Genomic DNA, 22,989 nt, shown 5'->3' with positions numbered 1-22,989 from the left:
GACTCTGTACTGCCTGAGCCAGCAGGGAAACCCATTCAGCCTAAAATAAACCCACAAAGCCAAATTGAGTTTCCCTCTGCATGCACATGATAACTTAGTTGGCAACAAAACTTTAAAATATAGCTTTTGAATTAAAAGAGTCAAAAGAAATAAATACAAGAAACCAAAACAAAAGTTATAACGTTCTTTGAAAAGAGTGATTTTCTGTAACTGATTTAAACCATGATCATCATTAATCCTTCAAGTTCTAAAATACAATCAGACCCAGGGATGTTTTTAAGTAATCCGGGTCTAGAGTCCTTGGTGGAAGGGTTAGGGTGCTGATCCACTTTGCCTGATAAACCCTGACAGTGATGGACAGAACTGTTTGCTGACAAGACTCAAACACCCTACAATTCACAGGGCACAACTTGTCTCAAAACAATCTTCTCTCTTAAATAAATTTGAATTAAAAAGACAACTTTCAAAATTCTTAAAATGCGCAAGACGAGTTTTAAGAACAGAACCCTAACATTTACTTGAGGATTAAATTTAAATGTGCTCATGTCCAATTCTTGGCTTGGACCAGTGGAGTAACTGTCCCTTCTAAGCAGACAAGCCTCTTCCATGTGGCCTGCCAGGCCCCTCGTCCCCACATTGTCCTCCACCCTCCTCTCCAGCTTCGGTGGGCTTATAGTCACTCTCAGGGGCTGGACTACTTTCATCCATGGGGTCTTCGTACCCTGTGCCCATTTCCTGGAATACTCTTTCCTTCTCCATCAGTCCAATCGCTTTCTCAGGAATGCCCGAGAAAAGCCTCTATAGAGATCAACTCCCTCAATCACAGCATCATCGACTTGTAATTCCCAGCCCCAGTCACAGCTGCTGTCAGTGACGCACAGTCTACATGAGGTCAGTCAGTGCCTGTCCCCCGCTCAGGACCACATGCCCCTGGAGGCAGAGCACAGAAGGATTTTTCTCCACTGCTGACAGTGCGGTGAGGTGAAGACTGAGCACAGGGCTGGGGCCCGGTCAAGGAGTGCTAACACACAAGTGCAGGAACCACTTCACTGCCCCGGGTTCACCAGCCCAGCACCACCAGTGGGGTAGGCATGGTTCCAGCCAGACAGAAAGCATGTAACAGGGCCATGCGCCAAGAGGGTCAGGAGATAAGTGCTAGCGGTAACCACAAATTCGGAAAACCACCCCAGGCCATCCTGCCCGCCTGCCACACCACAGAGAGCTGCAAAATCCTCTGGTGGGAGGTCACAATATTTTCTGACGTGGTTCTCTCAGCAGCTCATCAGCTGCGAGAGTCAGATGAGGGACCTGGACCGAGAGAGAGCCCAAGATCTTAAGTAAGCAGTATACTTGGAACTTACAAGCAAGTATTCTGATTTCAACTTGTTTCTTTATGAAAAGTATAAATCGCTCATTCATGTCCGACTCTTTGCAACCCCATGGACTACAGCCTGCCAGGCTCCTCTGTCCACAGAATTCTCCAGGCAAGAATACTGGAGTGGGTAGCTGTTCCCTTCTCTAGGAAGATCTCCCCAACTCAGGGATCAAACCCAGGTCTCCTGCATTGCAGGCTGATTCTTTACTGTCTGACACAGAATTAAATGCTCTGTATCGAGACGCAGCAGGAGGCACCAAACAGAACTACAGATTGAAAGTGCTAGCCATCAATATACATTGATTCTCACCAAATAACTCAACTACATAAAATTTAAATCTTCCATAACCCCCTGGATACAATGTTTACCAAATGTCATATCAGAATCTGGCAATGGAACACTCAACCTTTTCTCTCCACTAGAAAATCATAGCTACCAATCATAAGAGGACAGTTAACTTGGAGGGGAAAAAAAACCCTGAAACTACAAGAGTCATTTCCAGCTCAGACAGTTTGAGGTGGCACTCCTGTAACAGTGAGCTCTTTACACAAACTCCTGGCTCACTAAGCAGAGCCCACGCCACTTTATGCTCTGCCACTTTCCTCAAGGAGCCAATTCACCCAGAGTCTCAAAACAATGCTACAAAAACACACCTGGTTAACACACGTAATTCATACACATATTGGCGGTATGTCATACTCAGATAAAAGTTTGCTTTAAAAAAAAAATGCCTCACCACAGGATTTCAAGACCCTGGGAAAGGGAGCAGGGATGATCTCGGAAAGGAAGGGATGGTGGGCCTGTGGGACAGGACACGCGACAACAGTAGTGCTGCTAGTCAACTGTGCTGATGACATCTGCACTCCGGCAGCCCTTCACCACCAGCTGCACTCTCCTATCATGGGCACAAATACAACAGACGCAGTCCACCAAGGCAGCAAAATGAGACAAACATGAAAGGAGCAGAAGGTGTTTAATGGGTTCAAGGTGGGCCAACCCAGATGGCAGCCCCTGGTTTTTGTAAATAAAGTTTTATTGAAATGTAGCCATGTTCATTCATGTGTGTACTGTCAGGACTGCTTCCACAGGACAAAGGCAGAGCTGGAATCAAGACTGCTGGGAGAAATATCAATAACCTCAGATATGCAGATGACACCACCCTTATGGCAGAAAGTGAAGAGGAACTCAAAAGCCTCCTAATGAAAGTGAAAGAGGAGAGTGAAAAGGTTGGCTTAAAGCTCAACATTCAGAAAACAAAGATCATGGCATCTGGTCCCATCACTTCATGGGAAATAGATGGAAAAACAGTGGAAACAGTGTCAGACTTTATTTTTTTGGGCTCCAAAATCACTGCAGATGCTGACTGCAGCCATGAAATTAAAAGACGCTTGCTCCTTGGAAGGAAAGTTATGACCAACCTTGATAGTATATTAAAAAGCAGAGACATTACTTTGCCAACAAAGGTCCGTCTAGTCAAGGCAATGGTTTTTCCCGTGGTCATGTATGGATGTGAGAGTTGGACTGTGAAGAAAGCTGATCGCCGAAGAATCGATGCTTTTGAACTGTGGTGTTGGAGAAGACTCTTGAGAGTCCCTTATACTGCAAGGAGATCCAACCAGTCCATTCTAGAGGAGATCAATCCTGGGTGTTCATTGGAGGGACTGATGCTAAAGCTGAAACTGCAATACTTTGACCACCTCATGCGACGAGTTGACTCACGGGAAAAGACTCTGATGCTGGGAAAGGTTGGGGGCGGGAGGAGAAGGGGACGACAGAGAATGAGATGGCTAGATGGCATCACCGACTCGATGGACATGAGTTTGAGTGAACTCCAGGAGTTGGTGATGGACAGGGAGGCCTGGCGTGCTGTGATTCATGGGGTCGTGGAGAGTCGGACACGACTGAGCGACTGAACTGAACTGAGTGAAGACTATTGGAGAAGGCAATGGCAAGCCACTCCAGTACTCTTGCTTAGGAAATGCCATGGATGGAGGAGCCTGGTAGGATGCAGTCCGTGGGGTCGCTAAGGGTCGGACACAACTGAGTGGCTTCACTTTCACTTTCACACATTGGAGAAGGAAATGGCATCCCACTCCAGTGTTCTTGCTTGGAGAATCCCAGGGACAGGGGTCACACAGAGTCAGACACGACTAAAGTGACTTAGCAGCAGCAGTGAAGACTATGTGTTTAACTATCTGTACTCTTTTACAACAACGTTTACTTTAAAATAAAACTACCAAAGAAAAAAAAATGGACAAGAAATATACAATACAAACCAAAAATAAAAAAAATAAACTAGGGATCTGCTGGGCTGTGGTCTTTCAAGGAAAACTGTCGCACAACTTTTCAAGCGTGGAGTGGAAATGAGCCCCTGGCAGAAAAGGCAGGAGGGCGGGAGGGAGGCAGAAGAACAGGAGGGCACTTTCACGGGGAGATGCAGAGTAGGGGCTTCTTCTTGTGAGCACATCATTAAATAAGCGCCAAGTTAACCTGGCTGGAGGCTTAGCTGATGACACTAAGTTCTGTTCACATAGAACCAGGCTTTATAGTACAAGGATCACACAGCCAGCTCTCTGCTCGCAGAACAGTCTTCTGCTCACACTTTATAAACAAGAGGGGACCCTGGGTAGGAGCTATCCTCAGTGGCTACCAGCCACGTCCTGCAGCTTAGGCCAGGAAACCAGCTCACAGATGGGAGAGAAATAGGGGACACAAAGTCCTCTTCCCAGAGGGGACAGATATAGACACACAAGAGCCACCAGACTGTTCTCGCTACATTTTAAATTAGTGACCTTGAAGAGGAAACTCAGAACAAAAGCTTCAAAGCTCCTGAGAACCTCGATGGTTTCCCAGAGACTGTCCTCCTGGCTTTCCCTGAGGAGGGAGGCCGGAGTGCTGCCAGCCATGTGGGAGGATCCTCGGCCTCAGGCACTTGCCAGCACACCACAGGCAGGAAGCTACAGGGGCCGCAGGAAAGAAAAAGTAGGAAATGAGCTTCGGTGCAGGGTATGCGAAAAGCACCAGAGAAAAATCCGAACTAGAAGATGACAAGCCAAGATGTTCTACTGCAACCTGGTAAGGGATCAAAAAATCATCAAAGTTTGTTTTCTCAAGACCTTTTCATCTGTAAAGATATATAAGGAAATATAATTAAAATTAGTAAGTCTCCAAATGGTACAGCTAGGGAAGTTTTTAACTCCCTGAGAATTAAAAAATCATGTCACATTATCTTTCATAGTATCTTACACGTTTAGAGAGTCAATACATATTTAATGAATTAAAATAATTTCCCCATAAATTTTAGTTTGAAAAATAGCTTAAGATAAAGCCTCACTATACACAGAAGCTAATTAACCTATGGAATGTGCAGAGGCCCAAAGCATAACTCAGTCCATGGCCTTACATCTGGTGAGTGATTGTTCCAGATGGCCTGGGGCTGAGGACCCCTGGGTGTGGGACTTTCAATACTAAAGCCAGGACCTGAGGGTTCTGAGCTGCAGAGAAATTCATGTCCCGGAATTAAAGTGGCCTACCAGTTACAAAGGAAAGGTGAAACTCTGCACCAGCCATCTGAGGCTGCCCCTGGTTCTCACGGGGTCACATACGACACAAACAAGCACGGAATCAAGTGCCAGGCCCAGCAAGCACTGCCCATGATGAGGGTTGGAGAAGGGCAGCAGGGCAGGCCTCAGGAAGAGGCAAATCTTGACGGCAGATGACAGTCAAGACAGAGAGAACACGTGATCACAGTAACCAAGGCCTGGATAAGGAAAAAGTCATCTGGGTTGGAAAGAAACAGGTATCAACATTGGGAAGCAGAGCAGAGGTCAGCACATTATAGAGATTAAAGACTTGGGATGGTCTTGAGCAGGATTTTTCTTGTGGAGGTTCATGAAGAGTTTCTGAACGGGAGCCACAGGGTCAGGAGTGCCAAGGTGGCCTGAGCTTCTGCAGCAGGAGCTGAGGAGTGGCCGGCTCCAAATCCTCAGGAGGCTGTCCCAGTGACGAACAGACTCAACTGGAGATAACACACAGCTCATTACGCTGGTCATAGTTCCAAGGAACAATTAAAGGCCTTTCTGTCTCAAAAGCAGGGTATCTAAAAATTAAAATACTATGAAATTCAGTCTACAGTGACCTCTAAATCCTAGCTACAACAAAACAAAACAAACGACACCCGAAACAGACAGTCTTTGCTTTACGGGATTCACAATTCGATACAGGAAGTAAGACCTATAGTGAGGCAAAGAACAGCAATATACAAACAGTCCAAGCAGTGAATATGTTTAAAAAAAAAAAATGCAAGTAAACCAGACAGCTGTCCAACAATGGCTATTTTCATTTCCGGATGGCCCAAGGTCGTACCCTTTTCTGATCTGATTATAAAGGACTCTGACAATCCACGCATTCATTATCGATCTACTGGTTAATCTGCTGGCACTGCAGAGAGAAGGGGTAGTGGAGCTGACTCCCAGCCTGTGCACAGAGCACGTGCTCTCCCAAGCTCAGGCCTCCCCAGTCCAGCTCAGGTGCCCTTCCTCTGAGCCCCCACCACCTCCACACCCTCCACTGAAGCCCCTCCTCAGTGGACCGAGGCTCAGGGCAGGACCCCCTCTCTGCTTGGTCCTCCTCTGTCAGGCAGGAGGGAGCACACACGCAGCCCCGGCTCCACAGTCCACTCCCTGCTGAGGGCCACACACTTCAGGCTTTCCTCGTTCCCAGTCTGCAGATCCTTAGAAAGACCACATCTCAGACACAGAGGAGAGAGAACTCACCAGGCCCCACTCCTTTCAATCACCCCCCACGATGAAACCGATGGTGCTTCACCAGCCTCAGCTCAGCTCGGCCAGCAACAGGAAGCCCACTGACTCCCCAGGCATCCCTTTTACTGGCAGCTGAAACCATCTGAAAGCTGCTTGTTAAGCTGGCTCAAAATCTGTCATGCCAGCAAGGGCAGAGCTGAAGATAGAGTTCTTTATACCTCACCAGAGCACTCTCCCTAGGACAACATCCAAGCCTAGAGCATAAATCTGGAACTTGGTGTCAGCAGCTCAGTCGGACAGGTCCCGCTGCTTAGTGGTTATGGCACAGCCTGGAGTCCGGCTCGTCACCCTGACCTTGTTCTTGCTGGCATCACTGGGCAAGTTACTTAACCTCCACAACTTGCAGAGTTTTCTCATGGGTCAAAGGAAGATAAGTTAGCCTTTCTGACAGGGTGGCTCTGAGGAGCAACCTGCAGGCTACATCATGTATCAGTTAAGGATCTTAATCGAAACTGTCAGAAACATGCCTGGAACTGGCTTGGCAAGAAGAATTCTGTCTCTGGTTTCGGCTGGACTTCAAGGAGAAGGGAACCACCAGACTGCCCCCCTCCCCCACCTTGGTGCTCTGCCTCTGCAGTTCTCGATGTGACATCACTCTTTCGCGCAGGTCCTCTGGAGCCTCGGCTACAGGCAGCATGACCAAAAGGGAGCTCTTCCCTAAGTGCCCATCTGAAGATACCCAGAGGCAAATCTGTGCTCCTGCCAGCCAGTCTAGGGTTGGGGTATCACCCTCACTGGCCACATAAGAACGCCGGGCTGGGTGGAGTTGCAAAAGGAGAATTTGTCAAAAGAGAAAAGGTATGTTTTTCAGAAGATGGTGGAAAGACTCCACCAGACAAAGTAAGAGATGTTCTTTGTGTGAGTGCTTATTAAACTGTACCTTTCAGGTACACTACAAAAATAATTTGGGGAAGTGACACAACAGCTAACTTAAAAACTCAAAAAAATTAAAGTCACAGCTGCTAACAGAACATCTCTACACCAAAGAAGCTGGAAAGACATAATCTCAGAATAAAGGACAATCCTTTTAATCACATCAATTTAGCTTTACAGAAAAAAACCCCATTTTCCCTCATTATCTCAGTTTGACCAAGGGCAGATTAAAAACTCCATCCAGATGTGATGCCAGTCAGGCCCTGGTGAGAATCTGGGAACCACTGGCTCAGGTCATCTTCGGCCTTGTCCACAGGCTGTGTGGAACTCGCCCCGGCCCTGCTGCAATTCATGCCCACTCCTCCCCCATCATTGCAGCCTGGGTGCCTGGCTCCCAGGAGGAGCTCAGAGAGGGCATCCGCCAGCCCAGCAGTTACCAAACAGACACAACCGTATATATGCTGGAACACACACACAGATAAGCACACAAGCAGTTTAAAATTCATACTCTCCCTGTTTTCAAAGATTGGGGTGATTTTACACACACAACACAGTCATTAAGGATGCTGCTGCTGCTAAGTCGCTTCAGTCGTGTCCGACTCTGTGCAGCCCCACAGACGGCAGCCCACCAGGCTCCCCTGTCCCTGGGATTCTCCAGGCAAGAACACTGGAGTGGCTTGCCATTGCCTTCTATGCATTAAGGATGAGATTCTGGTAATGATGAATCTGGACATCGGGGCCACAAAGCTGAACTGGGTACAATCTTCACCTCAAGGAGTTTCATAAACTGGGCAAGCTGGGAATTACTGACATAAACCACCTTCTAAATTAAATTTTTAGTCAGTTTCTTCTGTTTCTTATGCTTAAAAGCTGAAGATCATTTTAACATAGCCTTATTAAGTTCAACAGAACACTCGGTAACTACACACAAATAAACAATTGATTGTGTGTTCCAATTTTCATCTGCTTATTGAATTAAAAGTTCAAACTTTGGGCAGCTGAAGTAGGATATCCTTGAACCCAAGGCACCACGCCAAAGCGTAATGTCCAGTACTACATCTCTGAACAATTACTTCCTTGTTTCGTGTGCCTATTCAAAGCCACAGGTGACTTGGCCAAGTTTCCTCTTTTAAACTATAATGAAGGATAGAACTGTATTATTGAGCTCTCTGAGCAAAAGCCCTAAGCTAGCCCGCGTCTTTAGATCACCAGTGCCGCAGTTATTCTCCACGTGTCTCCCAGGATTCACAGGTGGAGGGCAGGTGGCTGCAGGCCAGAAACAGAGCAGCAGAGGTTCTAGCTGGAGTCAGAGATGCAACCTGAGAGGTGAAGCAGGGTGGGGTGGCTAGTGAGGAAGAATGGGAAAGGTGTGGGAAGGCTAGGAGAAGGTATGAACAGGAGGGGGAAGGAGGGCGAAAGACATGCTAATTTAGGACTAAGCGTTCTGTGAGGAACAGGTTAGGTGCAGATAGAATACTGGGTGTCAAGCCATCATGTGTGCACACACAAGGCCAAAGAAAAAACGCTACCATGGCTAAGAGGATCCAGATTGAGCTGCGATCTCTAAGACAAGTAAACCACTGACAGGAAATAGGTTTCTATCTTCCCCAGAAAACTCTGACTTTTTAACAGAAAGGTAAGTCTCTTGGACTACAAGGAGATTAAACCAGTCAATCCTAAAGGAAATCAACCCTGAATATTCACTGGAAGGACTGATGCTGGGTGAAGCTCCAATACTTTGGACACCTGATGTGAAGAGCCAGCACATTGGAAAAGACCCTGATTCTGGGAAAGATTGGGGGCAGAAGGAGAAGGGGACGACAGAGGATGAGATGGTTGGATGGCATCACCAACTCAACAAACATGAGTTTGAGCAAGCTCCAGGAGTTGGTGATAGACAGGGAAGCCTGGTGTGCTGCAGTCCATAGGATCGTAAAGAGTTGGACAAGACTTAGTGACTGAACCAGTTTTTAGCTGAACTCAGCTGGCAAAGAATCCTCCTGAAATGCAGGAGACCCCAGTTCGATTCCTGGGTTGGGAAGTTCCCCTGGAGAAGGGATAGGCTACCCACTCCAGTATTCTTGGGCTTCCCTGGTGGCTCAGACGGTAAAGAGTCTGCCTGAAATGTGGGAGACCTGGGTTTGATGCCTGGGTTGGGAAGATTTCCTGGAGGAGGGCGTGGCAACCCACTCCAATATTCTTGCCTGGAAAATGCCCATGGACAGAGGAGCCTGGCAGGCTACAGTCCATGGGGTCACAAAGAGTTGCACACGACTGAGTGACTAAGCACACAAAGTTCTTAGAACTTACTGATATGTATCAACACTTTCAGAGGCATATCTTAAACACAGAAGTTAATTAATGAAAATCAAGCTCCATCATTTGTAGCTAAGACCATGTGGTTTATTAGTGTCAAATCAAATCAAGTATTGGAAGATGGGAATCAAAGAACAGGGCCTGCTCAGTCAGAGCAAAAGGAGCCAAAGTTCAGTAGCTCACAGGCTCTCATTCAGGATGAGCACTGCTTGCCGCAGGGACATTTAAAAGACCAGAGTGACTAAGGCCAAAACAGATCACGCACAAGGAGTAAAGGTTATTTATTAATTCTATTCTTCACTCTGGGGACAAGTGCAAAGGATTATTTAGTACATGCAGTTTGGCTAAAAAACATTAACAAAATAAAGAGAAAATATTTATAACTAACTATTTCCATAATTAAGTTGAAACAATTTTAAAAGTTAACATCTGTAACATGTAACCAAAGGTTGATGTTTTAAATTTGTTTGCTCCTACTTAACATTTAAAATTTTATAGCACAAAATTTAAAGTTTCCATATTTGTTCAGTTACTACTTATAAAGCTCTAGTCATTTTACCAGATTTAGCATTAAGTAATGACTGAGATTTTAAAATGTTGATAGTAGCCACACAGACTGGTATTTGATTGCATTTCAGGTTTAAAATGGGCTTTCCTGGTTACTTTCCCCAATAATAGAGTTAAACAACTGACTTTTCCTAATTATCATATAATTACTATACAATTCAAACTACCAGTCAAATAAATATCTTATATGCGTTAAAACTAAAGCATATGACAATTTACCATCAATTCTTACTGATACCTCTAAGGTCATTTAAGGTCAATTTTGTTCTAAACCAGTGCTTCTCCACAGGGAGAAAGTTTTGGGCTTAGAGTTCCCCTGACAAAACGGTTTGGCAAGACATTCTGGTTCTCACAAAAGGTAGAGGAGGGGGTGCTCCTAGCATCTGGGGGGTAATGGCCAGGAATGATGCTGAATAGCCCACAATACACAAGACAACCCTAAAACAAAGAATGACCAGGCCCAAAATGTCTGGAGTGTCTCTGTTGGGAAACTCCATTCTAAATTGAAACAAGGAGATCTGCAAACACAGCCAGCTGACACCTTCAAAAAAACAATTGCCAAGTAAGTGATTCAAAGTGCACTAAGCTTTGTTATTAGTACAGAGACTCAGACATAATAAAAGTTGCTTTTCAAGAAACTATTGAAATGATCTATTAACCACAAATTCATGAAGTTGCAGATGGGTATGAAGGGCAGTGTCCTCTCACTACCTAAGCAACTCATGACTGCTTAAAACAAGAACATTTCAGGAGACAAAAAGAAAAGTAAGTAATGACATTCTTGACAGTTTTCTATGATGCTTCAATTTTAAAGGACAAACATCAATTAATCATTACTTTTTGTTGCTGTCTTTTAGTTCTAACCAACTTTTCCCCCCTCCACAGTTGTTAGATGTTTAACTCGCTAAAGTTTAAAGTAAATGAGTAAAGTTAACCACATGATACTAGTTGGTAAAATAATCTTAGGTCAGTATCTGTCAAAGTATCTGCCAGAACTCTCACGCTTACCTGGCAAAAGAACTGGCTCCAGTTTTTTAATCTTCGGTTCCGAATTAATCTTATCGTCAGTCTGAAACACATTAGCAAAACAAATCAAAATCAAAATTCCCCCCCTACTCCTTGAGAGAAGGCAAATTTTTTTTTTCGAAGTGATGACACACGCGACAGGCACGTATCCCCCCACTTAAATTATTTCACATTTTTACTAAACTCCTGTAAAGATCTGTTCGTGAAGGTATTGGGAGTCGGACCTAAAAAACACTATTGTACAACCGCCTGAGGCGCCTCCAGGTGTTCACATTTACAACAGGTAGGTGACCCCTCCCTCTGGAAGCCCGCAGGCGATGCAATCCCGCCGGCGGTCACACCGTGGACAGCCGCCGGGCAAAGGGCTAAATAAATCCAGGTCCTATCGCTCCCTGGGGTTCCGTCTCCGAGCCGACAACGGCTGCGGCGGAATTTTGCAAGTTTCCACCGAGCCAGCGGGGCTCGCTGGAAGGTGGCTTCCCCGCAACGGAATCCGGGGCCGGGGTCCGGAGTCCCAGGCAGCCTCCCGGGCCGGCCCGCGCGCGGCTCCCCGGAAGCGCGATGAGAGGGCGCAGCGGGAAGACGGCTGTTTACCTGGGGCGGCGGCAGGAGGTAGGACCTGAAGGTGGGTCTGGGCGGCTTGAGCGAGAACATGATGCGGCCGCCTGCTCGGCCCGGCCCGGTCGCGGCCCGGGACCCGCCTCCCGACGCCCGCGGGCTGAGAGCTCCCGGTGCGACTGCCCGGGGTCGGTGTGCAGCCAGCCGGGCCGGGCGGGCTGACGGGCGGGGACACGGCGGAGCGCCCGCCCGAGCGGGGAGGAGCCCGGGCCCATCCCCGGAAGGGGCCCGGCGCCCCGCCCCGCCCCGCCCCGCGAGACGGCGCGCGCACGGCCGGCGGCCGGCCGCTTCTGGCCTCTAGGCTGTGCGGGTGCCGGAACGCGAGGCTTGTGCGGAGCGCCGCTGCCCTGCCCTCAGCGAGTGCGCCGGGGGGGAGTGAGGCCCAGGAGCCATCTTGAGAGCGCGGCCCGGGCGGGGCTGGGGGCGCTCCTACGGCGGCCGGCAGGGTCCACGGCGGCCAGGGGGACGTACGGCGGCCTATTGGGGTCACGGGGGCGACCCGCGGGGGTCACGGCAGCTAGCGGGGACGTACGGCGGCCGGCGTGTGTCACGGAGGCCATCCGTGGGGGTCACGGGGCTGTACGGAGGCCGGCGCGGGTCACGACAGGTCCCTGGACGCCGCTCGCTACTTCCCCAGCTCGCGCGATCGGTGTTTTCCGTAGTCAGGAGGAGCCCAGAGCGGGGAAAGGGGACCCTGTAGCCTGAGATCGACCGGTCACGCTGTCTGCGGCCAGCCGGTGAGGATCGGGCACCGGGGAGGTGGCCCGGGGCAGCGGGCAGTGACCGGGATCAGACGGTCAGCGCAGTGCCTTCAAGGTGTACAGTGGGAGAGATTATCTCCCATCACCCAGTGTGTCTGTCCGTGCACGGAGCCATGAGACTGGGGTGTCCTGCTGAATTGCGTGGGATGCTGAGACTGTTGACAGAGGACGTTGCCAGGCAACCTGAACGCCTCGGTTTACTTTAACTTCTACCCTCTTTATTAAACTCCAATGTGGACAAAGATATTAAGTAAGTTACCTTCCTTTCTTTTCTTGGCTATCCTCATGTGTAAAAATACCAGTGAGCAGATAAATGATCAAAAAGCCCAGCGAAAGGCAGACCTTAACTTTTGGACCAAATAAGGCTATGGACCCAATAATTGCAAAGAACCAGCTACCTTCAGCTTATGAAGCCCAGGGCATTTCTGAACTCTAGCATGTTTCCGAACTGGAGCCACCTTGGGTGGAAGGGGACTGGTGATGTTACATTTTGGTAAATTATTACTTGAAACTAGGTTTTTCTTATGTTTTGAAGAATAAATCCCTAATCTAGCATTTTATAATTAATGCCATAGGGAAGCTCCAATGCGGCCATCTGAGTCACAATCATTCTGATAAGTGTTCCTAATGGAAACACTAAAACATTTAAAGGGCTTCCCTTGTGGCTCAAATGTCTGTATAGTAAAAGCTATGGTTTTTACAATAGTCATGTACTGGATGTGAGAGTTGGACCATAAAAAAGGCTGAACGTGAAGAATTGATGCTTTCAAGTTTTGGTGCAGGAGAAGACTCTTGAGAGTCACTTGAACAGCAAATCAGTCAATCCTAAAGGAAATCAACCCAGAATATTTACTGGAGGGACTGATGCTGAAGCTGAAGTTCTAATACTTTGGTTCCCTGATGGGAAAAGACAACTCATTGGAAAAGACCCTGATGCTGGAAAAGATTGAGGGCAAGAGGAGAAAGTGGTGACAGGATGTGATGGTTGGATGGCATCGACTTCATGGACCTTAGTTTGAGCAAACTCAGGGAGATAGTGCAGGACAGGGAAGCCTGGTATGGCAAAGAGTTGGGCACGACTTAGCAACTGAACAACAACCTGGTGGGTCGGCAGTAAAGAATCCATCTGTGATGCAGGAGATGTGGGTTCAGTCCCTGGGTTGGGAAGATCCCCTGGAGAAGAAAGTGCTACCTATTCTAATATTCTTACCTGGGAAATCCCATGGAGAGAGGAGCCATGTGGGCCACAGTTCACGGAGTCGAAAAGAACTGGACAGACTTATCGACTAAACAACAACATTTAAATAAGACTTCAAAATTTACCTTAAAAAAAAATTTATCTTGGATCCAGAACCCCAGTGATCTTTCTGGTTAACTTGTTTGAGTGACGTATGATTTCATTTTGCTTGGGTACTACAACTGTACTTTAAAATATCAAGTTCATCGAGTTATAGGTATTACAGATACTGCTGTACACATACATTTAACACGTTTTTGTGAATTGTCTGTGATTCGTCTGCATTAAATAGATTTAAAAAAAAAAAACTAAACTCAGAAAAAAGAGATCATATTTGTGGTTTCCAGAGGCAGGAGGTGGGAGAGAGGAACTGGAGAGAAGTGGTTAAAAGCTACAAACTTCCAGTTATAAGAAAAGTAAGTACTAGGGAAATAATATAATACTGCTGTATGTTACATGGGAAAGTTAAGAGAGTAAATCCTAGGAGTTCTCATCACAAGGGGAAAAATGTTTTTTTCTTTCTCTTTATTTATATAAGATGATGAATGCCAATTAAATTCACTGCAGTAATCATTCTACAATATATGCGAGTCAAATCATTAGACTGTGCACCTTAAACTTGTGCAGTGATATATGTCAATTATACTTTGATAAAACTGGACAGAATGGATTTTTTTCCCACACACGCTCTGCACGGAATGTATGGATCTTTCTTTATGCTGAAATGCCTTACTGTGACTTGGGCTTTGCTATGTAAGTTTTAGGATCTACAACTCTATTAAGTGACCATACAATTTAAAAACTGAAAAACTGATTTCCAGATTTGTCTTGACCTACCCTAAATGTTAGGACCTTTTCAGATACCTAATTGAGTTAGTGTGCTTGGGTTGCCCTAAGAAAACATCACAGACTGGGTGGCTTAAACAGCGGTTTATTTCTCACAGTTCTGGAGGCTGGGAAGCCCAAGATCAAGTAGGAAAGATGGAATTCTGGTGAGAGCACTCTGGGCTTGCAGACAATGGAGGGAGCTGAGCGGTGGGTGATGGGTGGGTGCAGGGTGTCAGAACTCACTCTGGTGCCTCTTCTTTATTCAAGTTAATTTTTTATTGGGGGGTATAGTTGCTTTACAGTGTGTTAGTTTCTGCTGCACATGAATCAAATCAGCCATCAGTTCAGTTCAGTTCAGTCGCTCAGTCGTGTCCGACTCTCCGCGACCCCATGAATCACAGCACGCCAGGCCTCCCTGTCCATCACCAACTCCCGGAGTTCACTCAAACTCATGTCCACAGAGTCGGTGATGCCATCCAGCCATCTCATTCTCTGTCGTCCCCTTCTCCTCCCGCCCCCAACCTTTCCTAGCATCAGACTCTTTTCCAGTGAGTCAACTCGTCGCATGAGGTGGCCAAAGTATTGCAGTTTCAGCTTTAGCATCAGTCCTTCCAATGAACACCCAGGATTGATCTCCTCTAGAATGGACTGGTTGGATCTCCTTGCAGTACAAGGGATTCTCAATATGTTTACATATATCCCCTCCCTGTTGAGGTGGGCCTCCCTCCCACCTTCCCCACCCTACCCCCTAAGTCGTCACAGAGCCCTGAGCTGAGCTCCCTGTCCTACACACCAGCTTCCCACTAGCTACCTGTTTTACACCTTGTAGTATGTATGTGTCAGTGCTACCCTCCCAGTGCATCCCACCCCTCCATTGTGTCCACATGTCTATTTTCTCTGTCTGCGTCTCTATTCCTGCCCTGCATTGGGTTCATCTGTACCATTTTTCTAGATTCCACATATATGCGTTAATATACAGTGTTTGTTTTTCTGACTTACTTCACTCTATAACAGACCCTAAGTCCATCCACATCTGCAAATGACCTAATTTTGTTCCTGGTGCCTCATCTTATAGGGGCATTCATTAATCCTGTTGGATTAGGATCCCAGCCTTTATGAACTCATTTAACATTAATTACCTTGCAGAGAGGTATCTCCTATCTCCAAATACACTCACTGAGTTTCCGCTTTAGTGTCTGAATTTTGGGAGAATCAGTGCAATTCCAAGCACTGGCCTTGGTCTCCTTGAAGCTCTGTACCTTTGAAATAGCTGCCTATCTCCTTCTTTGTCTCTAATGTCACTCTTGTCCTCCTGTTTTTCTGACTCTGTTTCTTGTATTGGTTCTTCTGTTGTGCGGGATAGGAGGACAGAGGGCAGGAAAAGAGGGTGACAGTGGATGAGAAGGTTGGATGGCATCATTGACTCAATGGACTTGAATTTGAGCAAATTCCAGAAGACAGTGAAAGATAGGAAAGCCTGGCATGCTGCAGTCTATGGGGTCGCAAAGAGTTGAACATGACTGAGTGACTGAACAAAACTGGTGGGGGATAGTGGTATTCCCTACAGAGCGTGTGTGGTAAAAATCCATTTTGTCCAGTTTTATTAAAGTATAATTGACATATCACTGCACAAGTTTAATGATTTGACTCGCATATATTGTAGAATGATTACTGCAGTGAATTTAATAGTGAAGAGGGGAAGAAAAAGCGCTAAGACTTTTTGAATATCTATTATGTGCTAGGTAATTTATATATTCATTCAGTCAGTTACCAAATTTGATTGCTGCGTGTGTATGTGCTTTAGTCGGTCATGTCTGACTCTTTTTGACCCCTTGGACGGTAGCCCGCCAAACTCCTCTGTCCGTGGGATTTCCCAGGCAAGTGGGGTGCCATTCCCTTCTCCAGGGGATCTTCCCGACCCAGGGATCAAATCTGGGTCTCCTGCATTGTCTGGCAGCTTCTCTGCCATCTAAGCTACCAGGGAAGCCCCATGGATTGCTAACTCTGTGTTAAAATCTGCTTGGGTCACTAAGAAGACAGTTTCTACTTTCCTGGCATTTTTATTACAAGTGGAAAGATACACAAAATTAATGTATAACAAGTGCCGTGAATTGAAAAATATGGGAAGAGGATGAGGGCTTTTTTTTCAATGGGGGATGGAGTGTGATCAGGGAAGGCCTTTCTGATCAGATGCCATTTGAGCAGACAGAAACTGAAGGGAGTGAAGGAGCAAGCCAGGTGGAAATCAGGAGGAAGAAGAGAGTCATGCAAATGCCCGGGGCTGAGATCCCGCCTGGTCTGTTCAGAGCAGCCTAATCCAGTGGGAGAAAAGGTCAGAGAAAATCAGCGAGCGAGATCACATAGGTTCTGAAAGTTTGTGTGCTTTTGCGATGCTTTGAGTTGACAATGACTTGATCTGACATTTTAAAATAATCACACACACACACACACACCCGCCACTGTAGAGGTTATATAATAGTAGAAGCTGTTAGACTGACTAGAACAGGACCGTACACTGCTTCTCCCCCTACCTCCCATGCCCTAAACCTGCCTCTTGCCTGTAGAAAAACTTGAGTCAAAGAATATATTTAATCAGAGAAGTAAGAAAATGAAGAAGCAAAGGAAAACAGTCAAACAGACAAAATAATAAGTTTAGTCATTAAGCTCAGTCAAGGACCTTTAGTTCCTCTTCAGGGGCTATAGGTAATCCTCTGAGCCGTATCCTGTGAACTGTCTTCAGTCAGTCAGTTCAGTCACTCAGTCGTGTCTGACTCTTTGCGACCCCATGGACTGCAGCACATCAGGCTTCCCTGTCCATCACTAACTCCTGGAGCTTGCTCAAACCCATGAACTGTCTTACAGGTACTGAAACCCCCAGCAGGCAGAAGAGGTTAACTATCAATACATGACAACCAGACTGTGTTCATGACCTAAGCTGCCACAATTCTGAGAACTGTCCTCAAAGAAATGGGAACAAACCAACTCCAGGACTAAAGATTAATTGTACTCAAAATGATCAAGATGACACTGGTCAGACCACTGATGACCAATTTCATGATGACTCAGAGCTGCCTGTGCTGTTTTTGCATGAAGCCCCCTCCTTCTGCCTAGAAAAGCCCTTGCCCACTGATTGTCAGTGGTGGGAGTCAGCCTTTGAACAGGAATCTCCTCTCCCCCTGACCCCCTGCAACGTTGCCAGCTTCTGAAATAAAGCAACCTTCCCACCAACCTTGCCCCTTTACTGACTTTAGAGCAGCCAGCAGCCAGACCCCACTTTCAGTAACAATGCTAGTTGGGGACTGTTTGAAGAGTCCAGATAACAGAAAGTTATCTGGTGGAAGCAGTCGGGGAGAGGTAGTGTATGGTGGCTATGTACAAGGAAATCGCAATACACCCCAGTATTCTTGCCTGGGAAATCCCATGGGCAGAGGAGCCTGGTGGGCTATAGTCCATGGGGTCGCAGAGTTGGAACACAACTGAGCAACTAAACAACAACAACGTCTACAAAACTATGCCATTACCTAAGTATACGACCCTTGAAGATAACTATTAAGTCATTTAAAACATCTTTTTCCTGAGGGGGAATTCTGGGAAGATGACAACAGCAGCATAATTTTCCAGTTTCCCCAGGAAAACAGACAAAGGAACTATAAAGCAAAACCGAAGCCCCAGGGACAACATTCACCACAAATCGAAGTGAACTGGTTTCCCCAAGATTTCCAAAATATAGGTAAGTAGGAGCAAACCACAGCACTTAGAAGATTTTTGTGATAATAGCGAAGGGAATCAATGAGGCATCTGGAGAATTCCCAAATAGCCAGAAGGTATTTACTGGCCTGGCCAGTCAAGTGGAGAAGAGCAAGTGAAGTAGAGAATGGTGTTTGGGAGCGCAGTGGCTCCTGATGAGGTCTGAGGGATAGAACTTTTGAAACTGCTAGAGGAACTCTTGAAACTGACCTACTTGGGCTTCCTTTAAAGAAAAGGAGCCACACCAAAGACAGACTGCTGGGCATGGAAACAAAATGAGCCAAGTCAAGACAAAGGAAAGGGAAGGTCCAAATAAAGATGGAGGACCAGAAATCTCTGAAAATAGCTGACTTTACAGTTTTTTTTTGTTGTTGTTTGCAGGGCATGTGGGAATCTTAGTTCCCTGACCAAGGACTGAACCTGTGCCCTGTGTAGTGGAAGCATGGACTCTTAACCACCAGCCCACGAGGGAAGTCCCCTGGCTTTTGCAAAATTTTAATGCCAGGCTGTAAAAATAGAGAAGGTTCTCTTGTGAAGTTAGAAAAGCTATCTTGACAACTGCTGTCTTCAAAAAGTTTGAGAAAACCTATTTCACACAACAATAATCAAGGGAAAGCATGGAAGTCAAATCCCATAGACAAGTATTGTAATAAAAAAGATCAGAATAGCATTCCTACAGACAGTGAAAGCACACCAGGAAGACACACCCTCCATACAGATCAAAAACAATGCCCAGCATTTCATGGAGCTAAAAGACACAAAATGATAGGAAACATGAATAAATTAGGTAAACCAGAACTAGAAATATTGCTTCCCAGGTGGCTCAGATGGTAAAGAATCCACCTGTAATGTGGGAGACCTGGGTTCAATCCCTGGGTCAGGAAGATCCCTAGAGAAGGGAATAGCTACCCATTCCAGTATGTCAACAGGAGACTCAGTGAGACTCCTGGGGATAGATTCAGGCCCCGGACCTGAGGCAAGGTAGGAGGGACCTAGAAAGGGGGGCTGTGTAATGAATGGACATGTGGAGAATTCTGACGAGAAGCTTTGCCTTCTTCAAACCTGTTCTCTAGGGCTGTCAGAGGTTCTCCAGCTTATTCTGAGAAACATTTTTTTTTAGGGTGTGGCAAAGGGCCTAAGAATTGATGCTTTTGAACTATGGTGTTGGAGAAGACTCTTGAGAGTCCCTTGGACTGCAAGGAGATCCAACCAGTCCATACTAAAGGAAATCAGTCCTGAATATTCATTCCAAGGATTGATGCTGAAGCTTAAACTTCAGCACTGGAGATCGAACTGAACTGAACTGAAAGGGCTGAAAGTTTTCTGGGCATCCAAAGCAAAGAATTAGGAATGAGGCCAAATAGAATGGGTTTATCCTTGGGTCAAATAACACAGGGAGCAGGATTGATTGAACAGTCTTGATGTAGCAATAGATAAGCAATTGTTTTCTTTATTAAATAAATGTTATCATTTATTAAATGTCAAAGTCCCATCATCCATGCAATGGTGTAGCAGTGCTTTCTGGTAAATCCAGCCAGGTTCAGGGATTCTGATCTGCGCATGAACCTCTTCAGCCTCCAGAGTCTCTGATCTGTACCTCTGGCACAACGGCACTGTGTCTCTCTCTCTACCTCTCTCCCCAACTCTTTGCCACTTTATAGCAACGTTATGTCTGAAATTCCAAATTGAGCCTCACCTTTTGTTTTTAGCCGTGACTCATCTTTGACACGCTTGAGAACTCCCACCTCGAACGTGGATCCTTTAGATTTTAGCCACAGCTTTACACAGACCATTGAAATAGACAGAAGTACAATTAATTTGTATTTGCCATTCAGGACTATATGAAAACAAGAAGATTCATATGAGACACTATTTTTACACATTAACAGAACTATTGGTCACCTTACCCTATTACAGTGTGACCTCTGATATAATCGTGGCCTTTTTTTCTTATTGTGTAATTTTAAAACATGAAAACATAAAACGAAAACCCATAAGGAAGATATGGAACTTCAGTCTGTTTTCCAGTCCTCCCTTTTTGCTCCTCTTAGTTTGTTTTCTCTTCCACCCTCCTTTTCTCATCTTTGCTTCTTCTTTCATTTCCCTTTCTCCCATAGCTGCTTACTCCCTTAAATAAACTGTTGGTGACACCCAAAAGCATGTCTTTGGCTGTTTTTGGTTGCCCTCAGAAATAGAGATTGTTGTAATTGTTGTTTAGTCGCTATGTCATGTCGGACTCTTTTGTGACCCCCAAGGACTGCAGCCCCCAGGCTCCTCTGTCCATGGGATTTCCCAGGCAGGAATACAGGAATGGGTTGTCATTTCCTTCTCCAGGGGATCTGCTCGGCCCATGGATTGAACCTGGGTCTCCTTCAGTGGCAGGTGGATTCTTTACCTCTGAGCCACCTGGGAAGCCCCAAAGAGATCATAGGCTCTTGCCTATTGATTAAGCAATTGGAGTCTTCACTTTTCTTGATCCTATTCCAACTAAAAAAAGACTAAGTTTACTAACATATGCTACCAAACTATTACTTAAAGTTTAGTCCCTTTACATTTTAAATTAATCAAAATGTAAATTAAATTAATGGTCAAAGATCTCTAATGAAAATATTTTCAGAAACTGATGATGTTTAAATGACCAAGATGGAACTCATCTGTGGTTCTGATGTAAAAACCAAAGAAACAATACACACTAGCATTCTGTTTCTGAGGAAGTCTTCTCTTGCTGAACCTTGGGGTCTTCCATTGTAATTCCGGACACAACTATTAAGTTACTTGCACTGCTGGCGTGGCCAGGTCTGTGTAAGTTGCCCTGGAGGGCTTTCACACTCCTAGGACGGCCGTGTAAACTTTTTGACCTTGAAGATGGGAATCCCAAAGTTTGGTGTGTTTTCACAGACAGTAAGTTTTCCTTGTCAGTTCTGTCAGTAACAGACAAGCGAGAGATCTGAGGGGCTGTTTTAAAAACACAGTTTCCATCTTCCTTGTCTGTGAAATGTCCACAATGCTCAGCCTGCAGTGCAGCTTCGGACGCAAAGGAAGGTATTTCCGTACTCCGAGAACGCATAATCTTTTGAACTTCATACTTCCATTCCGTGGTCCACTGCTGAACTGTCGAGGGGCATGTTGGGTCCCCGGCTGCACCCCAGTTGTTAGCCCCGCCAACCACCTTTCTTCCCCGGGAATATACAAAGCTTCTGGACTTGAGCGTTTTACAAGCGCTGAACGTCTCATCAGGGTAATAGCGGCTTGTCTTTGTTTCTTCCAGGGGATAAGAAATGGTGCCTTCTATCTTTGTGGTTTCCACTGTCAGCTGAGTGCTTTTTTGAAAATCCGACTTGTTTTCTCCATGTATAGCATCTGTTTGACTTAAACTTGGGCAAGTAATTTCTTCTTTTTTAGGGACTACCTGCTTTTCATCATTTTCAGCGGAAAGCCCAGTATCTTGACCTGACTTCGGTTCCGAGGTGCTCTTGCCGTCGTCGGAGGCAAGCTGACCTCGGTCTGGGGATGCCGGCACGCCGGTACTGGGTGGCAGGCGAAGGCTGCCCTGGCGCTCTGGGGCCAGGTACGTCCTTTGGTCCTTCTCTTCCTTGCCACGGAAGGAACCGGCTTTTTTCCTGGTCGCTGCCCCTGGCGGCATGCAGAAGGAGGTATCCTCATACAACAGCTCGTCCCCGTTGAAATGGTACCTGTACAGGCTGTAGCCATCGGCGCTGCTGATGCTGCTCCGCCTGAGAAGGAGCGTGGCATCACATTCCGAGGAGGCCCGGGACCGCGTCTGTATCAGGTCAGACTTGTCGATTCCCGCCAGATTTTCCAGCGCGTTCACCATTCTGTTAGATAGTTCTTCCAGTTGGGAGAGGCGAAGGTCCACAGTCTGTAGGGAAGTTTTCATAAAGTTTTCTCTTTCGTTGATTTCCTCCAACCTCATGGACATGTTTTCAACTCTGGTGAATACAAAGGGACAGTTGTATTACACGGAGATGAACTAAAGATTAAAGCCAAAAACTAACGTTATTGTTGTTGTATGATTTTTTTCAGACTTTGGGGAATCATGGGACTCAGGTGTATTTTTAAACGTCATGCACTTCTAATATAACCACTGAAAATCACCCTGAGGAGCATCAGGAAACAACAGAAGTACAGTTAACACATATGGCGCTCTTTACCATTCATCACACTAAGTGCCTTATGTATATATTAATTCGTACTCATCGAGGCCCTACTCTGCTGCTACTGCTGCTGCTGCTGCTAAGTCACCTCAGTCGTGTCCGACTCTGTGCGACCCCACAGACGGAAGCCCACCAGGCTCCCCCGTCCTTGGGATTCTCCAGGCAAGAACACTGGAGTGGGTTGCCATTTCCTTCTCCAATGTGTGAATGTGAAAAGTGAAAGTGAAGTCGCTCAGTCGTGTCTGACCCTTAGCGACCCCACAGACTGCAGCCTACCAGGCTCCTCCATCCATGGGATTTTCTAGGCAAGAGTACTGGAGTGGCTTGCCATTGCCTTCTCCGAGGCCCTACTCTAGGCTTGTTTAATCTCACAGCAGCCCTATGAGGCAGGCACTCTTTTCAATACCCCCATTTTATTGATGGGGCTTCCCAGGTGGCTCAGTGGTAAAGAACCCGCCTGCCAATGTAGAAAGACGCAGATTCGATCCTTGGGTTGGGAAGATTTCCTGGAGAAGGAAATGGCAACCCACACCAGTATTCTTATCTGGGAAATCCCATGGACAGAGGAGTCTAGTAGCTGCAGTCCATCGGGTTGCTGAAGTGTTAGTGACTGAAGAACAACAACATTTTACCATGAGGAAA

At 46.3% G+C, this 22,989-nt stretch overlaps 2 protein-coding genes and 1 long non-coding RNA gene across 8 annotated transcripts in view; 1 reads left to right on the top strand and 2 right to left on the bottom strand.

Moving 5' to 3' along the window:
- MTMR10 (myotubularin related protein 10) overlaps window positions 1-11,779 on the bottom strand; it is a 38,392-nt gene extending 26,613 nt beyond the window's left edge. Inside the window, exons 1-2 of one of the 2 annotated variants that reach the window (XM_055417977.2) lie at window positions 11,576-11,779; window positions 10,964-11,024 (exon numbers count right to left, since the gene is read on the bottom strand). In XM_055417977.2, coding sequence (XP_055273952.1) covers window positions 10,964-11,024; window positions 11,576-11,635 — 121 coding nt within the window. In that variant the 5' untranslated portion in view covers window positions 11,636-11,779. Of the gene's footprint in view, window positions 1-10,963; window positions 11,025-11,205; window positions 11,525-11,575 lie in introns of those variants that run through there. The other variant, XM_088829574.1, reaches the window with a different exon arrangement.
- Window positions 11,780-12,104: 325 nt separating this feature from the next.
- Window positions 12,105-22,390, top strand: LOC129550376 (uncharacterized). 2 transcript variants are annotated; one of them, XR_008684819.2, is made up of 4 exons: window positions 12,105-12,610; window positions 17,288-18,155; window positions 18,554-21,962; window positions 22,217-22,390. It is a non-coding gene; the product is annotated as an uncharacterized LOC129550376 (long non-coding RNA). The 2 variants fall into 2 exon arrangements; XR_016035645.1 differs by lacking the exon at window positions 17,288-18,155 and having other exon boundaries at window positions 12,131-12,610; window positions 21,575-21,962.
- Window positions 20,865-22,989, bottom strand: part of TRPM1 (transient receptor potential cation channel subfamily M member 1) — a 68,513-nt gene continuing 66,388 nt past the window's right edge. For 2 of the 4 annotated variants that reach the window (XM_055417975.2, XM_088829570.1), the window contains exon 26: window positions 20,865-22,122. In XM_055417975.2, the coding sequence (XP_055273950.2) occupies window positions 20,865-22,122 (1,258 nt within the window). The remainder of the gene's footprint in view (window positions 22,123-22,989) is intronic. The other 2 variants (XM_088829571.1, XR_016035644.1) reach the window with 2 other exon arrangements.

This window comes from Moschus berezovskii, chromosome 21 (assembly GCF_049115385.1).
Source record: "Moschus berezovskii isolate FMDL1 chromosome 21, NW_MosBer_1.0, whole genome shotgun sequence".
Lineage (NCBI taxonomy): Eukaryota > Metazoa > Chordata > Mammalia > Artiodactyla > Moschidae > Moschus > Moschus berezovskii.
The sequence above is the reverse complement of the archived record's forward strand: the minus strand, read 5'-3'. Positions and strand labels throughout refer to the sequence as shown.